The sequence below is a fragment of the Molossus molossus genome, unplaced genomic scaffold (genome assembly GCF_014108415.1).
Source record: "Molossus molossus isolate mMolMol1 unplaced genomic scaffold, mMolMol1.p scaffold_m16_p_19, whole genome shotgun sequence".
In the NCBI taxonomy this organism is placed as follows: domain Eukaryota; kingdom Metazoa; phylum Chordata; class Mammalia; order Chiroptera; family Molossidae; genus Molossus; species Molossus molossus.
Genome location: NW_023425354.1, coordinates 32,492,189 through 32,512,310, shown reverse-complemented (window position 1 = coordinate 32,512,310; position 20,122 = coordinate 32,492,189). Strand labels below are relative to the sequence as shown.

General features: G+C 51.0%; 1 protein-coding gene and 1 long non-coding RNA gene across 4 annotated transcripts; one reads left to right on the top strand and one right to left on the bottom strand.

The window, feature by feature from the left end:
- The first annotated feature begins 3,823 nt into the window (after nt 1–3,823).
- On the top strand, nt 3,824–14,594 carry LOC118633909. 2 transcript variants are annotated; one of them, XR_004960302.1, is made up of 6 exons: nt 3,824–4,330; nt 4,853–5,036; nt 5,588–5,761; nt 10,131–10,255; nt 11,874–11,962; nt 14,478–14,594. It is a non-coding gene; the product is annotated as an uncharacterized LOC118633909 (long non-coding RNA). The 2 variants fall into 2 exon arrangements; XR_004960301.1 differs by having other exon boundaries at nt 3,824–4,431.
- On the bottom strand, nt 4,486–18,023 carry CD300LG (CD300 molecule like family member g). 2 transcript variants are annotated; one of them, XM_036268129.1, is made up of 9 exons: nt 17,969–18,023; nt 15,162–15,497; nt 12,493–12,591; nt 11,659–11,777; nt 11,324–11,442; nt 10,618–10,730; nt 8,976–9,025; nt 5,158–5,277; nt 4,486–4,708 (listed from the first exon to the last, which is right to left on the bottom strand). In XM_036268129.1, exons 1-9 carry the CDS (start codon nt 18,009–18,011, stop codon nt 4,595–4,597), a joined length of 1,113 nt encoding a protein of 370 aa, XP_036124022.1. In that variant the 5' UTR covers nt 18,012–18,023; the 3' UTR covers nt 4,486–4,594. The 2 variants fall into 2 exon arrangements, with proteins under 2 accessions (XP_036124022.1, XP_036124023.1); XM_036268130.1 differs by lacking the exons at nt 11,659–11,777; nt 12,493–12,591 and having other exon boundaries at nt 11,324–11,408.
- Between the last annotated feature and the right edge of the window lie 2,099 nt (nt 18,024–20,122).

Genomic DNA, 20,122 nt, shown 5'->3' with positions numbered 1-20,122 from the left:
TTATGCAGTCATCTTTCTACTCCTCTTTTCCCTTTATCCAGCCTTCTTTTTATCCATTCTGCTCTCACATCACCCTGACCCTCAGCCCAAGGGGACTGGGAGTGGGAGGAAAATGGGGTGTTGTGCTGGCCTGAGGCCATGGTGTCCTTTGCCAGCTCCCATCTCACCTGGGGGGCTTGGAGTGGAGGCAGCAGGGGATCTGCTATGGGGGCCACCCGCTCCGCCTTGGTTAACCTCTAAAGCCCTCTGACTAAAAGATGGGGCTGGGGGAGCTGGGCACCTTGCTGGGGAGTTGGCAGGTGGCCCTTTAGGGTGAATCTCCAGTGTTGATGCTGTCTGGCACCTTCACCTACAGTGGGCAGGCTGGGTCCATCTCCTGTCTCTGTCCCTCTCTGAACAGCGTGCTACCTCCTCTGCATAAGCCCCACTCCATGAAACAGGTGTGTGCGCCCACCGGGTTAGCTCTGTCTCCCTCCCACTGTGGACGCTTGTATTTGAGGGACCTCAGGACAATGAGGCCCCTGTCATCCACTGTCCACACGAAGTCCCAGCCCAGTGGCCCTTCCCCTCTCCCTTCCCTCAGCCATCCTGAGCTTTCTGTCTGACTGTTTTCTTTCTTTTCCCTTGATTAAATGTGAAAGCAAAGGTTTCTGGGCTGTTTGTCTTTGGTTGGGGTGGGGTAGATGGCTTCTGGAGAGGGCGAGAGCAGGGAACACAGCACAGATGATTCTGGAATGGAATCTGAGTGGGATCTCCTGTGTTCTGCGATGTCTCCTGAAATTTCCAGTCCTGTCACTCCACACTCCCCACCCGCAGAAGATGGTCCTTCTAATTACTTGTATCCAGTAATCTGGGAGCATTCTCGGGGGCCAGGGGACTCGGACTCTATGGCTAATCTACTCGGCTTCACCTGGAACTTGCTGTGTGGTGTTTAGCAGGTCCCTCTACTTCTCTGGACCTCAGCAAGCTTTTTTGTTTTTTGGGGGGTAGGGGTGTACAGATTGGTAAAGCCGTGTGGTCCAGTCAAGATGGGCAGATCTGCTGCTTTTGCACCAGGCTTAGGGGCCCACACTCAGGTCACTGTGACACCCCTCCCAGCGGCCAGTGCTGAGGGCCTGTCATATACTCAGTGTTGTAGGTGAAGAGCACTTCCCTCTTACCTGACGGGTGCCCCAAAGCACACCACATCCCCTTGCTTTTTCATGGGCTTTCCGCCTTCTCTGCCTCTGTTTTCTCTTCCCCTGAGAGCCACTGCCTCCCGGGCGGGCGAACTTAGAAAATCTCCCCTCAGTGGACTAGGGTCACACAATCCGATTGTCAAGGGGCAGGGGAAGGAAGGGTGTGCTCAATACATGCATTTTTTCCTATCAACACTCTCTTTTGGTATTAAAATGTTTCTTTTAAAGAAACAAATTATTTTGTTAAGGTCCCAGTCTGGCAAGACGAAACACTAGCAACTCTTCGATGTTTCCCTAATTTCTTCCTGAAGTTTTTCCTCTCAGCAAGTCTGCAGCTGGAAACCCTTGCTCTCAGGGTCAGTGAGCAGTGACTCGGTGCCTTCTTTGGTTCAAGGGCATTGAACAGAGTCTTACGTACCTACGGAAGGTTGCAGAGCTGGATATTTTGGGGTGCAAATGCAAATGTAAAACCAAGGTGTAGCAAGCGGGGGGGGGGGGGATTGCAGACTGGCAACCAAAGGGAGTGGTCTTGCCCCCCTGCTGGGAGGGCGAGCTGGGCAGGGAGAGCCCAGGTGGGAGTTAGAGGGGTGTGTGAGCACCTGTGATTCGTGAGTGTCGGATAAATCCACAGAAACTTGGAATCCCATGAATGCCAATTTTAGGTTGCCTTGAAGAGAGCCCGGCCACAATAGACATCAATCTGTTTAGTGGGCACATGATCTGAGAATGGCCCAGGGGTGGGACTGGGATGACCCGGCGGCCACAGGTGACAGGTTGAGAGGGTAGGAGGGTTCTTTCCCTTCTGACCAACCCCAGTTCTCATTAGCTTCCGGCCTAGGGATTTCTCAAGGGGGAAGTCTGCAATGGGTGGAATTTTGGGGTCTCTGAGACAATCTGAAACTTGCTGCTCCCTATCTTCCTGCAATATCTGGACACACACTGTGCCCAGATCCTGGTCAGAGCCCCCAGAGCTCAGACCTGGGGGCTCCCTCTTCCATGGAGAACCTGGGTAGTGCTCACCCTCACTAGGGGCCTCGGGCACTGGCTGGCACCTTCTGGCGAGTGTCCCTCGCTTCATCAGACCAGCTCCACCTTACCCAGCCCCCCTGGCCCTGAAGGGTCTCCCTGCTGGGGCATTCCTGGGTGGTTTTGTTAGTGGTCCAGACTGAGTCTAAATGCTCAGTAGTTGCCAACTAAAAGACAACTTCAAAATGGTTTTATAAGAATAATCTGTATTGCAAGCTAGCAAGCAAGGAACACACCAGGGATCGCTCTCAGAGTGTGTCCTCCTGACCAAAGCATCTGATCTGTATTGGGGGAAATCATGCATAAACACCAAGGCGGGGTTCATCATTGCAGGTATGGGGGGGACATTCCAGCAATGCCTACATCACCTATTCAAAAATGGTGGAAAATGTCTGCCCCTGGGTGGAGACCTTAGTATTATTATGAGGAAAGTTCATGAAAAGGCCACTAGAGAGTCCTTCAAGCTGCTTATCTGGTTCACCCCCTGGTCCTTCAAAATATCCTGTCCTTGGTCCTGTAAACAGTGTGGGTTATCATCAGGGGCAGGGATTACCGCTGTAATGGAGGAATTTTAGTTGATTACATAGATCACAAGATAACACATTACACAAACCATTAATTCTAGGGTGATTCTGGGCAAAGTTATAGACTCTACATAAAAGGTTACTTCACGCTAGACCACCTGCTGGGCTACATATACAGGTCAGATGAGGTGACCGTTTCTCCTATCACATCCACAGGGATGGGTGTGGAGGCTGGAAGGACTTAGAGAGAGAGATGCTGGTTGTAAGGCCCCGGTGGGAGTGAAATTGGTTCTGCATTTCAGAAAGCTGTGTTAACAAGGAAAACTTCCAGGGCTGAATGCTTTTTAAAAATGTATTTATTTATTTATTCTGTCTTTATTGATTTTAGAGAGAGAGAGGAAGGGAGAGAGATAGAAACATCGATGAGAGAGAATATCGATTGGCCACCTCCTGCATGCCCCCCACTTGGGGCTTCGGCCCACAACCTGGGCCTGTGCCCTGACTGGGAATCGAACCAGAGACCTCTTGGTGCATGGGTCAACGCTCAACCACCGAGCTACACCAGCTGGGTGGAAAAGCACAATTAAATTAAAGCACACTGATGTGATGAAATAGTACATGGCTGATAAACATTTTATTTATACATGGTTTGTAGAAACGTGGAGTGATGCATATATGCTATAATAATTAAGTGGGAAAAGCAGGATATGAAGTTGTATATGCAAAGTAATTTGTGAAGAACACCAGCAGGTGATATGAAGAAAAAAGACTGAAATACAACAAAATGCACTAATGATGGTCTCTGGGTAGTGCCGAGATGATGGATAACTTATTTTCTTCTTTTTCCCTCCATCTTTCTAAGTTTTGTATACTGGTCAATGCTCTGCTCCCCATTTCACTTTTAAAAAGGTAGAAAAAGAAAAAAGTAGTTCAGGTGGCCAGACTCAGGGTCACCTTGAGGTTCCCCTTAGGTTCCTGCCCTATCCCCTTCCTCCCCCATTTTAGGGACTCATCTGCACCAGGGTTTTCCTACCACTCACCCCCCCCCCCATAGGCAATTAACCCTTTCTTGACAAGGAAGGAGCCAAGCTTTTCTCCATCCTTCCAAAGCCTGGAATGGAAGTCTGGCTGGGTGGGGAGATCGGAAAGGCAACTCCCTGCCTCCCGGTGTGAACTCAGGCCGGCCCCGGAAAGCCTCCAGCTGGGTCACGGTTTTGTAGGCAGAGCAGCACTATAGGGGCAGGTGGAAGACCCCACACTCCAAATGCAGCTACTAAGCTGGAGGGACCCCAGAGTTCATTGGGCCCAGGAGTTCTCCACCTCGAATCACCAGGCGCTTGTTAGAAACGCAGAGTCCTGGGCCCAGCCCCAGGGACGGTTTTGATGGAGCCCAGGAATCATATTTTTCACGAGCTTCTTGAAGGACTGGATGCGGTGGTTCATAGCTGCACTTTGAGAAATCAGACCCGGTCTAACTCCAGCATGTTCCTTCCTCCTCCCAGGCTTATTTAGGGGGAAGTGGTGCTGAGTCTGAGGATGGGAGGAAGGGAGGAGACGCAGCAGATACACTCAGACCGGTCGTCTGAGCCCTGCCTGGCTCCGGTGAGACCCAGCGGCTGCACGCCCTGCCGAGGGATGCTGCAGCGTAGGTCCCGGTTCTGCTGGAACTGAGGCAAGCACGGCAGGCTGCCAAAGGCTTCCAGGTCAGGCTGGGGCAATCAGGAGGGGAGCCTGGGGAAGCTGGGCAGAGCCCTGGAGTCTGGCGGTGAACTCTGAGGCCATGGCAGAAAGCTTATTCGAATGAGCGCAAATCCAGCCCCTCGGGTTCGTGGTTCACAGCAGGCCTGCCTGGAGGGTGTTCTGTGGCTAGACTGGAACGAACATGGAGGATCTGAGCTCCTCCTCAGCCGTGTGGAGGGGAGGCCCCGGGCTAGCCTCAGCCTCCAGGTCCTGGAAAGAGGCTTCCTCTTCCTCTGCGGTCTGTCGAGACAACAGTGGGGTTGAAAGGAGTCCAGTTAGGGGTCTCTAAGTGGCTTCTGGGTCCACCCAGTCTTTCCCACAGTTCCAGGCCTCTGTCCATCTGAGGGGGCACAGGAACTGACAACTTCTCCCCTGAACCCTCAGGCTTTGACGACCCCCCCCAATCCATCCATCCCCTGAGGGAGCCTTAGATGTTGGATTCCTGCCAGCCCTATAAGCTGCGATTCCCAACAAGCTATTCGAGAATTTTCTGGATGGGAAAAAGAGGATGTAAGGTCAAGAGCTCTGGCTCCCCAGTGAAATGGCCAAGGCCTGTGGTTATGATGGGGTAGGTGGATGCATGGGGGGAGCAGAATTTGGGGGGTATGCAGAGGAAAGAGCCCTCTCCCGCCTCCCCACACTGTCAGAGAGGAGTCAGGCTCCAGACCCCCAGGGCCCTTTGTGCACACCTGGCTTTGGCACCGGATATCCGTGCAGGGGCTGGCAGAGGGGTTGGGGCTGGCAAGAGGCCCAGTGGGTGCTGCAAGGTTGATCACAGCGTACTCCGGGACCAGGCTGTTCCCCAGAGGCTGAAACAGAGACTCCGTCAGAACGGCCCGTTCTTGGGAGCTGGGGTGGAGATGGGAAATGCAGGAGGGGTGGGCAAGGGGGAGGAGAACATGGACTGTGGAGTCCGAGTCCTTAGGTCCAATTTCCTAGGTCTCTGTGTGACCTTGGGCAAGCCACCTAACCTCCTTGAGGCTCAGTTTCCTAAGCTGTAAAATGGGAATGAGAATTTTTTCCTCAGGGTCATAATGACTATTCATGATAACGTTTTTATCCCTCAACAGCTGGGGACTCCTGCAATAATTAATTTGTTTTCTTTATTGTTATTTCTAGCTTTGGCTGCAGATTCTTTGTAACAGGCCCAGAGAGAGCAAAGTTGGACACCTCACAGATTCATCGAGTAACAAACAGCACAGGAAGAATTCTTCAGAGATCATCAGCCTGAGTAACCCCTCCTTGATCAGATGAGGAAACCGAGGCCCAGGGAAGAGAGGTGGGCGATCCAGAGTGAGTAGAGACACCCATCTCCTCACCCAGGCCCTCCTGACCCCATGAGTCCTCAGGTTGGGATGCCAGGCCCCTCCACTTCCTGCTCCCTTGTCCTAGCAGCTGGACAGAGCACGGACGGAGTTGGTCAAGGTCCCTGGCCAAGTCTCCCAAGGGCACAGTTGCCCTGAGGTGCCCGGTCACGAGTCTCATGGCTTGATGGGCCCTGAAGCCAAAGAAAGGAGCTACCATTTTCTGGACACCTACGGGTTGTCTCATCTCATACTTTCCTAACTACAGCCCTGTTAGGTGGGGAAACTGAGGCTCAGAGAGGTTGTGTAACTTGCTGCTGAGTGGCTAAGCTGGGACTTGTACTCACTCGCCACTATTTGACCCAGACCCAAGCTCCTTTCCCGCAGCTTTCCGGGGGCGTGTAGCACACTTCTCTGTGCAGGGCCTTGTCTACTAACCGGCTCCTCCTTTGGTCAACACTCTGGCTTCAGGGGATGGGGCAGAGGTGGATGTTTGAGGGCACAGGAAGTGGGGGAAGGAGGAAGGAGATTTCATAAATGCTGTCACTCATGGTCCTTGTCCTCCAGCCCTGCCTCTGGTGAGGACATGGCAGAGCTGGGCTGGCAGAGGACTCCTGAGTGCATGCAGGACCATTTCCCATTAATCCCATGTTTATGGCTCTGTGATTCGGTTACAATGCAGCCACTGCTAACCACTGGCCACCAGCAGCCACGGAAGTGTCACCTACTCAAGGGGGACTGAATTTGAGGAAAGAACCTCATGAGGCAGAGACCAAATGACACAGGTAGGCAGTGGCCAGGACCACTACCCCATGTCCAGTCATCGGTCCCAACCTGTCATCGGTCCTTCTGCCCACACTATGGACAATTGGCCTATTCTAGCCAGTGTAGGGGTATTTTTGGGGTTGTTGAACCCGCAGATATATATGAGAGCCCCTGCTTTTGGGCACTAGAGAAACAGGAGCAAAGATACAGAGAAACCTTGAAAAGTTCTGATCTGAGCCCAGAACTCCCAGCTGGGCCATCCATTACAGGAGTCGGGGCCATGGACCAAAGGAGGCTCTTTGTCCTGAGTCTGGGGGAAGAGTCTTGGGCTGAGGAGTTGGCTCCATCCCTCAACCTCCTGTTCTTCAATATGGGGAGTGGAGAAGCACAGGGGGTTGCAGCTGGCCCCACAGACTACAGTTAGTTTTCCCAGTTCTGCCTTTTTCCTGCTGGGTCACTGTGGGCAGGTTACTTACTCTCTCTGAGCCTCTGTTTCTCATTCTGTATAAAGAGGGGGACAACACCTAGCTGCGTGGGAGTTGCAAAGACTCAGTGACATGCGCAGGAGTTAGACTCAGTGACATAGCCCTGGAAAGCCCCGGCACACAGTAGGTTCCCGAAAAGAGTCAGAGGCTCTGGCAGTAGCCTCTTGGGAAGGAAGATGCTCTTCTGACCACTGACACGTCCCTCTGAGTTTTTACACAGCTCGCAGAGTGAGTAGGGTGTCCTCTTCCCTCAGACCTGAATGTGGGCAAAGAAAACCCCAGCCCTTTCAACTCCACCTCCAGACGCTGCTCAAAACTACAGAGAAGCCAAAGAAAAGCAAACGTTCTCAATTGGTCATGTTCACAGCGTCTTGCCTCGGACCCTCTCAGGAGACAGACCTGCTCCATTCTTCTCCAGCAAAGGGCCCCCCCACCCCGACACACAGCTCCTCTGCTCACGGCCCGGTGCCCCTTCCACAGGCACACAGGCAGGAAGCAGAGCAGGGGACACCACTGGGACAAGCACTCTCCACCCCCATGGCCTTCCCACAGCAGCATGGAGATTCTCCTACTCCAGCCCCTCTTCTGGCAGTGGGCTGGAGTGAGCCCCAGATGAATAGCCAGGAGGCTGGGCTTTGAAAGTGGCCAGTGGCAGCACCCTGTCCATCTCCTTGACCTTTCCCTCACTCCGTTCATCACCTTTGGCTTTGTAGAGCTTCCTGAGACAACAACAGCTACTTCCCAAGCCACGCCCATAGCTCCTTCCCACCCCTCCGGAGAGGGATCAGGCCTGAGGCTTTTGTCTTGGCTGGCGCCAGGAAAGAAGGCATCCTGGCCTCCTTTCCTGCCCCCTGATAAAGGAATCAGAACGGAGGCATCTCAGTAAACAGCTGAGGGAGGAAGGGTTGGATGAGGCAAGTGGGGCTTTGGTTTCCTGAATCTGGGATTCTGCAGCCCTCTCCTTACATGGGAAGGGACAGTCTCTCTGCAGGGATCAGGGAAGGGCCCTGCAGTAGGTAGCCTCAGGGCAGGAAGATGGGCAAGCGACCCCATTCCTTCTTCCTCCTGGTTCCCAGAGCACCACCTTCAGCCTATGTCTCAGAGCCAAAAAACGCTCAGAGGAAACATTGGGGTGTTCTGGAAAGAGAAAAGACAGGAGTTAAGGAATCTGGGTCCTGTTCTCCATTTGGGCCACCACTTGCTGTGTGACCCTGGGCAAGATTTTTACCCTCTCTGGGCCTCAGTTTTCTCTTCAGCAAAAGCAGACTAGAGCCTGTAGTTGTCACAATCTAGTGTGCTCTTGGAATCCACAGGGGGCAGTGTCTAAAATTCAGGTTCCTGGGCCCCACCTCTAGAGGTTTTGGTTGGGTGAGTATATTTCTTTTTTAAAAAATATGTTTTTATTTATTTTTTAGGGAGAGAGGAAGGGAGAGACAGAAATATCCATGTGAGAGAGAAACATTGTCTGCCTCCTACATGCCCCTCACTGGGGATTGAGCTTGAAAGCTGGGCTGTGCCCTGACCAGGAATCCAGCCAGGACTTCTCAGTCCATGGAGCGATGCTCAGTCCACTGAGCCACACGGGCCAGGCTGGTGAGTATATTTCTGACACCACCTGCTCACCAACCCCAGGTGTTCTGACAGGGGGTGTGCACCAAACTTAGAGGAAGGCTAAACTAGATGATCTCAAAGGCCCACTCTGTATCCAGCTCTGATCTCATTATAAAAAGGGGAGAGAGGAAGGTGCTGGGCCCGGGGTAGAGTCCTGCCTGGACCCTGGTGGGAAGTCAGGGTGAGGAGGGAGGCTGTCAGCACACAGCCTGAAGGGCTGTCTCAGGGCCAAGGCATGGAGGACCAGGCAGGGAGACGCACAGGTGGAGCCCAGGAGTCCTGACTTCCAGCCCTGCTGGGTCTGAGTGTCCAAGGTTGGCCTTTAGCCTGTTCCTGTCTTACCAAGTGTGAGAGGTTGATCTTATTCTTCTGTGTCTCCGTGGCCAGTTGAGCTGAAAGAGACCAGAAGGAATACCCTGAGGCCAGGAGTAGCCAGGAGTAGCCTGCAGCTGTCCCACAGAGGTGGACTGGCCTCCCTGCACCTTTGGTCAGGGGCTTCCTAGAGGAATTCGGTGGGCAGGTTGGCCCCATAAGCCCCTTCTGGCTCAGCAATGACCCAGCCATGGAAATCCCTCACGTGGGCCAGAAACGGGCTGGGGCAGTAAAACCCTGTGTGCAAATCACTGCTTCTTAAACCTCAGTGTGCATATAGGGCCCCAGGACATGTTATTAAAATGCAGATTCTAAGTCAGTAGGTGGGCCTTAGGGCCAGAGAGTCTGCATTACTAACAGGCTACCAGGGACCGTCAAGGCTACTAGCTGGGGACCACAATTTGAAAGGCAAAATGCTAAAAGGCTCTGAGGTTGGGGCCAGGAATGCTCCCACGCTGTATGAAACTCCCTGATTTCTCTGCAGGGACTTGGGGACATGGGCAAAGCTGACATTTCTTCCTGGGGCTATGCAGATCCAGGATGTCCCCATGGCCATCTGCACAGGGACAACATTGCCAATTTGCAAAGTGCTTTCCCAGACATCTTTCCGGCTCCACTACTTCCTAGCTATGCAAACACTTAAGGATAAGCCACTTAATCAAGTTGTGCTTCAGTTTCTTCCCCTGTATAATGGGAGTATTTGTAATAAGTAGTTCCTAACTTCACAGTACTGAGGAGATTAAAGGAGATAAAAGTAACATAAACCACACAACAATGCCTGGCACCTGGTTGCTCCTATCACTGTTATTTCAGTTATTATCTGTGCTGTCCATTGAAGGGGCCACGAGCTACCCAAGGTCACTGAGCACTGGACATGTGACTACTGTGAATTACACTGGGTTTCACAGACTCAGTATGGAAAAATAAATGTAGACTATGTATCATTAATATTTTTATATTGTTTCCATGTTGAAATAACTGTATTTTGGTTATGTTAAATAAAATATATGATTAAAATTAACATCACTAGTTTCTTTTTAATTTTTTCATGTGCCTATCAGAGAATTGTAAATGACATATGTGGCTTGTATTCTATTTCTATTGGACATAATCTGTGATCTAAAGGAGCCGAGGTTCAGGGAACTTAGGTGGTTTCCCCAAGGTCACACAGCTAAAAAGATGGCAGACCTGGGATTTGAAGCCAAGCCTGGAATGAAGCTGAGCACCTCTGGAGACCCAGTGGCCACAATGTAAGTTATGCTCAAGTTCAGTGCTTGGTCCGGCCTCCCCGCCTACAGTCAGTCATCACACGAGGAGACCTGCAGAGACTGAACTTGGATTCTCTGGGACTGATAGGGAGAGAAGTGATGAGTTCGCGTGGACGGGAGCAAGCTGAAAGTCCCCAACCTCCCACTCCCCCACTGAATGACTCCCCCACTGAATGACTCCCCCACTGAATGACCAATGTTGATGGTCCTTTGGTCCCCTCGCCCATCTCTCAGACAGACGTACTGAGCTATGAGGTTTCTCTGGGGGGGGGTGGTGGGGACTTCAGGTCCCAGTGAGGTCCCCGGCTGGAAGCCTCCCACCCACTCCATCTACCTTTGCTCACCTTGCTTCCTCCACCGGAGCATGCACCCGCCGATGGCAGCCAGGCCTGTGACCAGCAGAAGGGTCAGCAGCACTAGGACCGGCGCCAAGATGCGGACCATTGTGGGGGACACCCTGCAGAAGGCGGCCAATGGCTGTCACCAGATATCAGCGGCATGCTGTATACCACGACATTCTTATCCTGAGTCCCGGCCACGTCCCTTGTCTTTCCCAAGGAGATCAGAGGGCACCAGGGACCAAACATCTAGTCAGTTCCAAAGGAAAGGGTCCCAGCCCCCACTGCCAACGCCAAGAGACACTTTCAGCTGGGTCTGCACTTGCCAGCAGTTACCTGGATGTCAGTAATGGGGTACAGTTATGTATGAACCCCGAAGGACCAATACTTCAGGCTAGGACTCCAACTGGGTAGGAAAAACTATTTTGGTTCCATATTTTTATGCTTGGCACAGGGCCCAGTGCAAAGTATATAGGCAGAAGCTACTGAACTAGTGACTGTCCCTGAGGCCTGGCAGGGAGAGGGTGGACCCTTCACCTTGGGTGGGGCTGTTGTCCAGGCAACAGGGCTGCGGGCCCCTGTAGGGCAGGTTGGTCACTACTGCCTCAGGAAGCTGTCTGCCTGGAGAGAGCAGTGTTAGGTTCCTGTTTGCCCAAAGGCCCCTTCTGGTTTGGGGATGGCCTAAAGGTGACCTTGGTCACCTGGAGCTCACCTGGACTTGGAGCTGCTGCTTCTGAGGACAAGACTGGTGTCTTCTGCTGAGGTGGAATCCAGGTTCGTCGATGGGCGGGAGGTCCCTGCATGAGGAGAGGTTGCTTTGTGAGGAGAGGTGTCTTCATACGGAGAGGTCCCTGCACGAGGAGAGGTCCCTGCGCGAGGAGAGGTCCCTGCGTGCGGAGAGGTCCCTGCATGAGGAGAGGTCCCTGTGTGCGGAGAGGTCCCTGCGCGAGGAGAGGTCCCTGTGCGAGGAGAGGTCCCTGCGTGAGGAGAGGTCCCTGCGCGAGGAGAGGTCCCTGCGTGCGGAGAGGTCCCTGTGCGAGGAGAGATCCCTGTGCGAGGAGAGGTCCCTGTGCGCTTGTACGGGGACATCCCTGTAGACGGAGAGGCCCTGGCCTCTGTCTTCCCCTGCTTGGCTGTGGTGACTGTCGAGTGGACACCAGGAGAAGCTACAAGTCCAAAAGCAATGCCTCAGCACCTGACCTGACCTTTGAATCCCATCCCCAGACCTCTGAGCCTTGACCCCCGAACCCTCTTCTCCCCAGGACCAGTTTCTCAGAGCATCCCCAGGAAAGGACACTCCAGAAGCAGAGGCCTACACAAAGCCGTTTGGAGCAAGCAAGCCACATCCCAGGTACACCCCCTCCTGTGCACACTTTCTAGTCCCTTTCTGAGCCTGACACCTACTCTATGTGGGGACATGAGCCCCTGCCCCCACCTCTGTGACCCATTCCAGTGACCACTCGGCAGATGCCTTCCTGCCTTCCCCATATAGTCACCTCTGCCCTCACCTGAAAGTCCTCATGTCACCATCACATGCCCACCCCTACCACCTGTGCCTCAGCAGGCCATGGGTTTGACAGGCAGGGTGCCAGGGTCAGCTCCAGAGGTCAGGGCAAAAGGCCCAGCTTCTCCTGCTAGCTCCTCAGACCCCAGGGTGAACACCCAGAACTTTGTCGTCAGGCTGTTTCTGCTTCCTGGCTCTGCTGCTTCCTGTGTGACCTTGAACAAGCGACCTAACCCTGCTGATCCTCCCATTCCTCAGCTGACAGTCCAGCTCCCGGGATGTGGGGGCCACAAAGTGCAGCGTCTGACACCAGGCAGGCGCTCACTGGGTGTTTCTCTACAAAGGGGCAGGAGAGGGGCAGAAAACCATTCACTCACTCAACTCTGGGGGCTGAGTTTGCCAAGCTCTGGCCTTGGGCTGGAGGCTTGTAGCAAGAGGCTGGAAGAAGGGGGTGGGGAAGGGAGGACAGCAGGGACCTAGAGGAAAGGAAAGGCTGGTCTCAGGGCGGCAGGGATCACTGCTCCGAGCCAGATTTCCTGCCTTGGGAGCAGCCAGCAGCTTCCCCACCCCCACCTCCACTCAGAGCATCGCCACCTTTTCCCTCAGCCACTCAGGAGCCACAGATGGTGGATTCCAGCGGACTGCTGGCCTTCCCCTCCTGCAGTCCCCTCGGCCTCCCACTTAGCTCAGACCTCCAGCTTCCCTTGTCCCCCACTGCCCATTGACCTCTTTCCACACTGCCTTTCACACGGATGCGTTTTGTCTGTAAAATATATATTGGAACCCATCACTTTCTGCTTTAGAACAGTCAATGGCTCCCCATTGCCCGTAAGCTGAAATTCAAACCTTTTCTCATGCCTTTCAAAGCCTTTTAAACTCAGACTTCAATCCATTTCGCCGACTTCACCTCTTCCCCATCCTTGCACCAGCCATACAGGGTTACCCTCTAGTCCCATATAAGCTAGCCTCCTGCCTGCCCCCCACCTTCGACGCATTGTTCCTCTGTGCGCCATGCATTTCCCGTCCATCTCTACCTAACACACGCTGCCTCAAAAGTCAGTTCCTCCTCAACACTTTCCCTGGAAGGAGCAAATCCTTTGTCTTCTGTGTACCCACAGTACCCTGGACATGTCGCCAGTGGAGCTAATACTCAGTTTGTGGCAATCACTTGTTTACGGGGTCTCCACAGTAGGCTAGGACTTCTCAAGGACAAAATGCCTAGCCTCCGTGCCTAGCACAATGGGCAGAAACCCAGTGTGGCCAAACCACTGAGCTCCCTGCCTCCCCGAGTCCACTGGTCGCCTCCTTTCTGATTTACATGCTATCCTGGACTCTTCTCCTGTCGAACCATTTTCTATTCTAATCTAAGCCAATTTTTCTCCAATTTTTCTGAGTAAATGATCACATCTGCAGATAACGAGTATTTTTCTTTTCCTTTCCAATATGTATACTTGTTGATCTTGACCTAGTTCATCGCCCAGGGCCTCCAGGTAATGAATACAAGCGATGAGAATAGGCACTCTTGTCTTGCTCTGACCTTCCTAGAAATTCTTCTAATGTTTCCCCATACTCTGGGGTGTGCTGAGACACTCACACTAGCTCATGAGAGCTAAGATTTAGCTTTTTGGGGAATTTTGTGAGCCAGTTGTTAAACTGTTGGTGGCTGGAAATTGGCTATGGCAGGGGTGTTGACACCACAGAAATGGGCAAACACTACAATTCAGTTTCCCCAGCCAGTTGTTAGACATTCACCAGCACACCACTGTCATTAGCTTTTTAAAAAAATTTTCAATGTCCCAACTGTAATCAGAGATGCCAACAGGGTCTGATACAGGAGGATAATATAATGATGCATGTTATACTCAAATAAATATAAGTGAGGGTAAAAAGGAAAACAGAGGGGCCTCAAATATAGGTGAAATTGGTCTCCACTGGGTAAAAATGAGGTCTGAATACTAAGAAATGGAAGACATTTTGTAAATATGTCTTGCAAATAATGGAGAATAGGTTCAATATGTTTTTGATGCTGCTTTTATTATTTGGTGAGTTTATCTTTGTTTACCTGAATTAAAATAAAGACCCATGGATGATGGGGATCTGGCAGTAGGGCGGGCCTGGGGGGTTGGGTCCCAGCTCTGGGGCCGGAACAGGGAAAGCAGATGCCAAAGTCAGAAATGACCTGCTTTTGAATCTTGGCTCCACCACTTCCTGCCATGAGACCCAGGGCCAATGATTTGATCTCTCAGAGTCTCAGTCCCATATCTGTGAAATGGGATACAAAGACCCACCTCACTCTTACTGACACTCAGACTGGGGCTGCCCACCCCCTGGGCCCTCTCTGGCTTTCTCCTTGGCTCAGCAGGTCCAGGTGGGATTCTGGGCACCCAGGGAGGTGCTCCATCCTCAGCCAGAGCCCCATGGCTCCAGCCCCAGCCCCCTGATGTTTCCAAGCTCAACAAGCCCCTCAGAGGCTGGTTCCCAGGCACCCCTACACCTGTCCATGGAACTTCAAGATCCCGGGAAGAGGAGGTGAGAAGGAAGAGCTGAGGCTACATGGAGGTGAGGCCAGTGTGGCCACGGTGACACTGTGGGGTGGGTCCGGGATTCAGTGATTATGGGCTCAGCCTGAGGAATCCTCTGGACTGTCTCTGACTCCAGGGAGAGAGGGAATCTTTTTTATTCTATGGGATGTCCATTTTGTCCCCAGCCCATGGCAATCTCTCCCCCACATCTGGGCAGAGAGGTCAGGCACTGAGCCTGGAGTTGGACAGAGCTGGGTTGAATGCTGTTCTGCCACCTACTAGCGGTGTGACCTTGGGCAGCAAGAGTGAAAGAACAGCTGAGGCTCATGCAGCAACATCTGTGCCCCAGACGCTGCTGCACATTTGACCTGTGTGATTTCACGGAGTTCTTGACGCCCCCCTCCCCCACAGGCATTATGCCCTCTGCGTTAGGGAAACTGGGTCCACTACTGACCACCTACCCACCCCTCCCTCCCCCTCTGCATCTCCTGCCCTCCAGCCAGGAAAGCAGAGACTTCTGTTACCTGGAAGGACTATCAGAGAGACCAGGAATGTCTCATCAAAGCCTAGTCTTTTGACTCCGCACCAGTACTCTCCCGAGTCCTGCAGGGCGAGATTCCTCAGGGTCACGTTGAGCGTGCGATTCCAAAGGTTGTTTTGGATGGACACCCTGCCCTCTGTCCTCTCCTTGCCGTCTTCTGTTGCGTAGATAATGCCAGAGCAGCGGCCAAAGAGGATCCCGCTCTTCCTGCACCAGTATTTCTTGTATCCTCCCAGATTTTCCCCATAGGTACACTGTAGGGACACAGTGTCACCTTCGAATCCTCTGATCTTCTTCGGGCCCATTATGGCTCCATAACCTGAAATCACAGCAGGGGTGGAGGTTGGAATTCCCTGGGTTCAAGCACCAGGGTCCAGACCAGAGATTTTCTCATCACCCCTTTCCGGGGGCAGTCCTGTCAGAGTTGGTACCCCCTGCTCCCGCCAGGGGACCTCGAGACAGGGCTGTTGAAATATATTATTTCTACATAATTATTTCCCTAAAGGTTGTGGGTGGGGAAGCTCTAGCTTCAGACACCCTGGAATTAGAATCCCAGCACTGCCACTTAGTAGCTGTGTGACCTTGGGGAAGTTGCTTGAGCATTCTGGGCCTCTGAGTTTTCTCATGGATAGGTGATGGCAGTGTCCTATTTAATTTTTTTCTGTTGAAAAGAACTATTTTTTATTGATAGACATAATAACTTAAAGGCGAACATTTCTTTATATGCAAAATCCCCTTTCTGTTGGTAGAGGTCTGTGGAAAACCAGCCTCATGTCTGTTACAATGAGCTGCTCTGGCTGGAGACTGGAAACTGCGGTGGCCGCTGAAGCTCAGGGAATTCTGCCGCCTCTGGACAGTCCCCCAGCCACACAGGGCACTGCCAAGTGAGGACTTGGTCATGACCTGGTCATGGGGGTAACTGACCTCCTGCTAAAACATGATAAGGTAGTGGGGTGGCTCCTCTCCTCACATGGACTTTCAGAGTCTGCCTGGGTGTCTAATAAGTGGTCATGTTAATAACTGGAGACTCAGATATAAAGATGGGGTTCCAAAATAATAATGAGCCCTGGCTGGTTTGGCTCAGCGGTTAGAACGTCGGCCCACGGACCAATGAGTCGCGGGTTCGATTCCGGTCAAGGGCTCGTACCTCGGTTGCAATTCATCCCTGGCCTTATTGGAGTCGTGCGTTAGGCAACCACTCGGTGTGTCCCTGTCACATCGATGTTTCTCTCTCTCTCCCTCCCACTCTATCTGAACAAAAATGGAAAAATATCCTGGGGTGAGGATTAAAACAACAACAAAAACAAATAATAAATGAAAAGGCAGGACACAAAAGCACATATTCTGAATTATCTGTTTTTTTTTTAAGGAAAAAACCCAACAATTTTAATGCACACACACAACCAACCTTTTATCATTGGCTATCTCTGCAACAGTTTTCTTCTCTATAATATGTACTTTGTAATTTACTCTTCTTAAAAATTACTTTATTTTATTTTTCAATTACAGTTAACACTCAATATTATTTTGTATTAGTTCCATATGTACAGCATGGTGATTAGACAATCACATATTTTACAAAGTGTTTCCCCTGCTATTTTAGTACTTACCTGGCACCATATGTAGTTATTACAATATTATTGACTATATTTCCTTTGCTGTACTTTACATCCCCATGACTTTTTGTAACTACCAATTTGTAGTTTTTAATCCCTTCACCTTTTTCACCCAGTCTCCCACCCACCCTCTCTCCTTGGCAACCATCAGTCTGTTCTCTGTCTCTCTGAGTCTGTTTCAATTTTATTCCTTCACTTGTTTTGTTCTTTAGGTTCCACATGTAAGTGAAATCACGCTGTTTATCTTTCTCTGACTGACTTATTTCACTTAGCTTAATAGTCCCTCTAGGTCCATTCATGCCGTCACAAATGGTAAGATTTCATTCTCATTTGATTTCAGATGCCACCCTTTCCAGTGTGGCTCAGCTGTTAGATCATCGGCCCTTGGACTGAGGGGTCACAGGTTTGATTCCCAGTCAGGGGCACATACCTGGCTGCAGGTTTGATCCTCGGCCCTGGTAGGGGTGGTGTGGGAAGCAACCAGTGGATGTGTCTCTCTCACATCAATGTTTCTCTCTCTTCCTCTCTCCCTCCCTCCCTCCCACTCTATCTGAAAAATCAATGGAAAAATATCCTCAGGTGAGGATTAGCAACAACAAAAATTTAAGATGCCATCATATGTAAGATACACTATAATTTTATACACTACCAAGAAAAACATTGTCAACTGAACAATTGACATCACTTATAAGATGCATCCTGATTTTTGATATTAAAGGTTTTTTAAAAAAGCATGTCTGCAAACTGAGGAAATGGGATAATTCTTTACTTCCCAGGGTTGTTGTGAGTGGCAGAGCTGAGTTTAACGTGGCAGCCGTACAGGGGTGTCTTCTCTGCCTCCAGGCTTGGTGCAGAGTAGGAAAATGATGAGAGAGGTAAAGCTTCTCTCACACCCACACAGCACGAAGAAGCTGGAACCCCTAGGTCTGGAACATCTGGCTCTGGGTTCTAGAACCAGCAAGTGGCGAGGGCCCTCCGAGGGAGGAGGCTGAGGACCTCGGGCCGGCCGGGTTGGGGTGAATGAAGCCTGAAAGGACCTGGCAGGCCTGCGTCACAGCCACATGCACAGCGGGAAAGGAAGTGCAGGTTCAGGAGGTCCTCTCTCCGCAGACCCGAAGAGCGAGCTTGGGCCCGAGCCCCACATCCCTCCACTACTCCCTCTGCTCCGTCTCACCTGGGAGCACGAGGCAGCCCCACAACAGGACGAGGGGCCTCATGGTGGGCGCCGGACACGCAGGAGCACACGCTGGGAACTGGGAGCGCCTCTCAGGAGCATATGGGTTTTAACTTCTCCCAGAGGAGCGAGATCCAAACGAGGAAGGGAGGGGAGGGCCCGGCCCAGGGAGCCGCCTCGGCCACGCCCTTTACTTCTCTACCCCCCGCCCCGCGTCAAAAAACAAAACAGAACAAATCCGCCCCCCTCCCCCACGGGAGCGCTTCTCCCAAACCCGTGCGCCCTCCAGGGAGTCTTAACCATGCCCACAGCCATACACCCAAGGAGAGGGGGCGTCTGTGTGTAAAATTCAGGGAGTCCATGAATTTGGAGGAGAAAAAATTACACACTGACTTGCACTAACCTTTAGGTAATATGGTTTCCTTCTGTTATGAGTGTTAGCAGGACCTGTGACTTGTTTACCAATAAAATCACAGACACTAGCACATTAAGTTGTTACCGATAGCTCAAAACACCATGTTGGCTTCTCACTGCTTGGAAAATCTTTAGTTATTAGACCTGGTTATTTAAAGCGCTAATAAAGAAGCACATTTATTCCTATATTACACACAAATATTTTGATAACCACTTCAATATTACTGGTTTTCTTCTAAGCATATGCATTTTATTTTACATATTTAGAAGACCATTATTCTGAGAGGGGGCCCATAAGTTTCACCAGACTGCCAAGAGGTCAATGGAAGAGGTTAGAGCCCCTGAGGTAGTGCCCACTGCCCCTCCTTCCTCGCCTACCGGAGGGCGCAGTACGGCCCTTGGCCACCGGGCGGCGGTGCAGGCGGGGTGAGGGAAGCTGCAGGGCTGGGAGCCGGAGCCATCTGCAGGCCGCGCCGCAGGGCTGGTCTCCCCAAGTGCGCGCAGTTGCCTTGGCATTAAAAAAAGTGAGTTAGCAATTTCCCACCGGAGAATTGAATCCTCACAAAAAGGAACAAAATAAATACGGACACTAGAGGGAGCCCTAACACATAGTTTTCCAAAATAGCTCTGTTGGATTTTTTTATTGCAAAATTCATACAGGTTGTAAGCGAAATTTTACACAATACAGAAATGCTATATATAAAAAAGAACAATGGGAATGTTTCCTGTAATTTCCCTTCTCACTCAGAAAACCACTGTTGACATTTTGACATGTATACTTCCATATATACAGTTAGAATTTTATCCACTTGGTGGGCTAATATTTGAAGCAATAACTCAAGGGTTCTGAGGTGTGTGTGTGTGTGTGTGTGTGTGTGTGTGTGTGTGTAAGAGAGAGAGAGAGATTCTGGTGATGTGGGTGTGGGAGACAGGTTTTAATTTCACAGTGATTGGGGGCACTACTGGGCAGGGACAGAGGTTCACATCAGAGAAAACCCTGTAAAGATGATCCCAGCCCAGGACCCCACTCCCATTACATGTATAGACTGCAAAAGGTAATCAGTTTTTGCAGTTTTAAAAACACAGATTAAAATAATATTTATTCTAGCATTTGACAGTATATCTCTGTTCTTTCATTTTTTGTTTTGCCCTTATACAGAATAATTTCTGATCTTTCTATTTATCTTAAATCTTAACTTATTTATTGTAGGCAGGGACGAACATCTGACACTTTCATGTTTTCTAGTGTCACGGGGTCTGTGCACTGACACTTTGAAATATGTGTTATTTGGTGACAAGTTGTTTTTCTTTTATTTTCCCCTCTATTACAGCTCAGGCATTATATTGTAATTTTTAAAAAGTAAGTGTGAGCCCTGGCCAGTTTTGCTCAGCGGTTAGAGCATTGGCATGCGGACCAGAGAGTCCTGGGTTTGGTTCTTGCTAAGGGTATGTACTTGGGTTGCAGTTTGTTCCCAGCCCGGTTGGGGTTGTGTGGTCGGCAACCACTCGCTGTGTCTCTCTCACGTCGATGTTTCTCTCTCTCTCTTCCTCTTTCTCTCCCTCCCGCTCTATCTGAAGATAAATGTAAAAATGTCCTCGGGGGAATATATATATATATATATATAAATAAAAGTAAGCGTTAGAAGACATATTGTTTGTTATTGCATTTCAGGAGAGTAAAAGAAATGTTACCAAAAAATTTAATTTTTATGTAGAGTGTGTTTGATCTAATACACATCA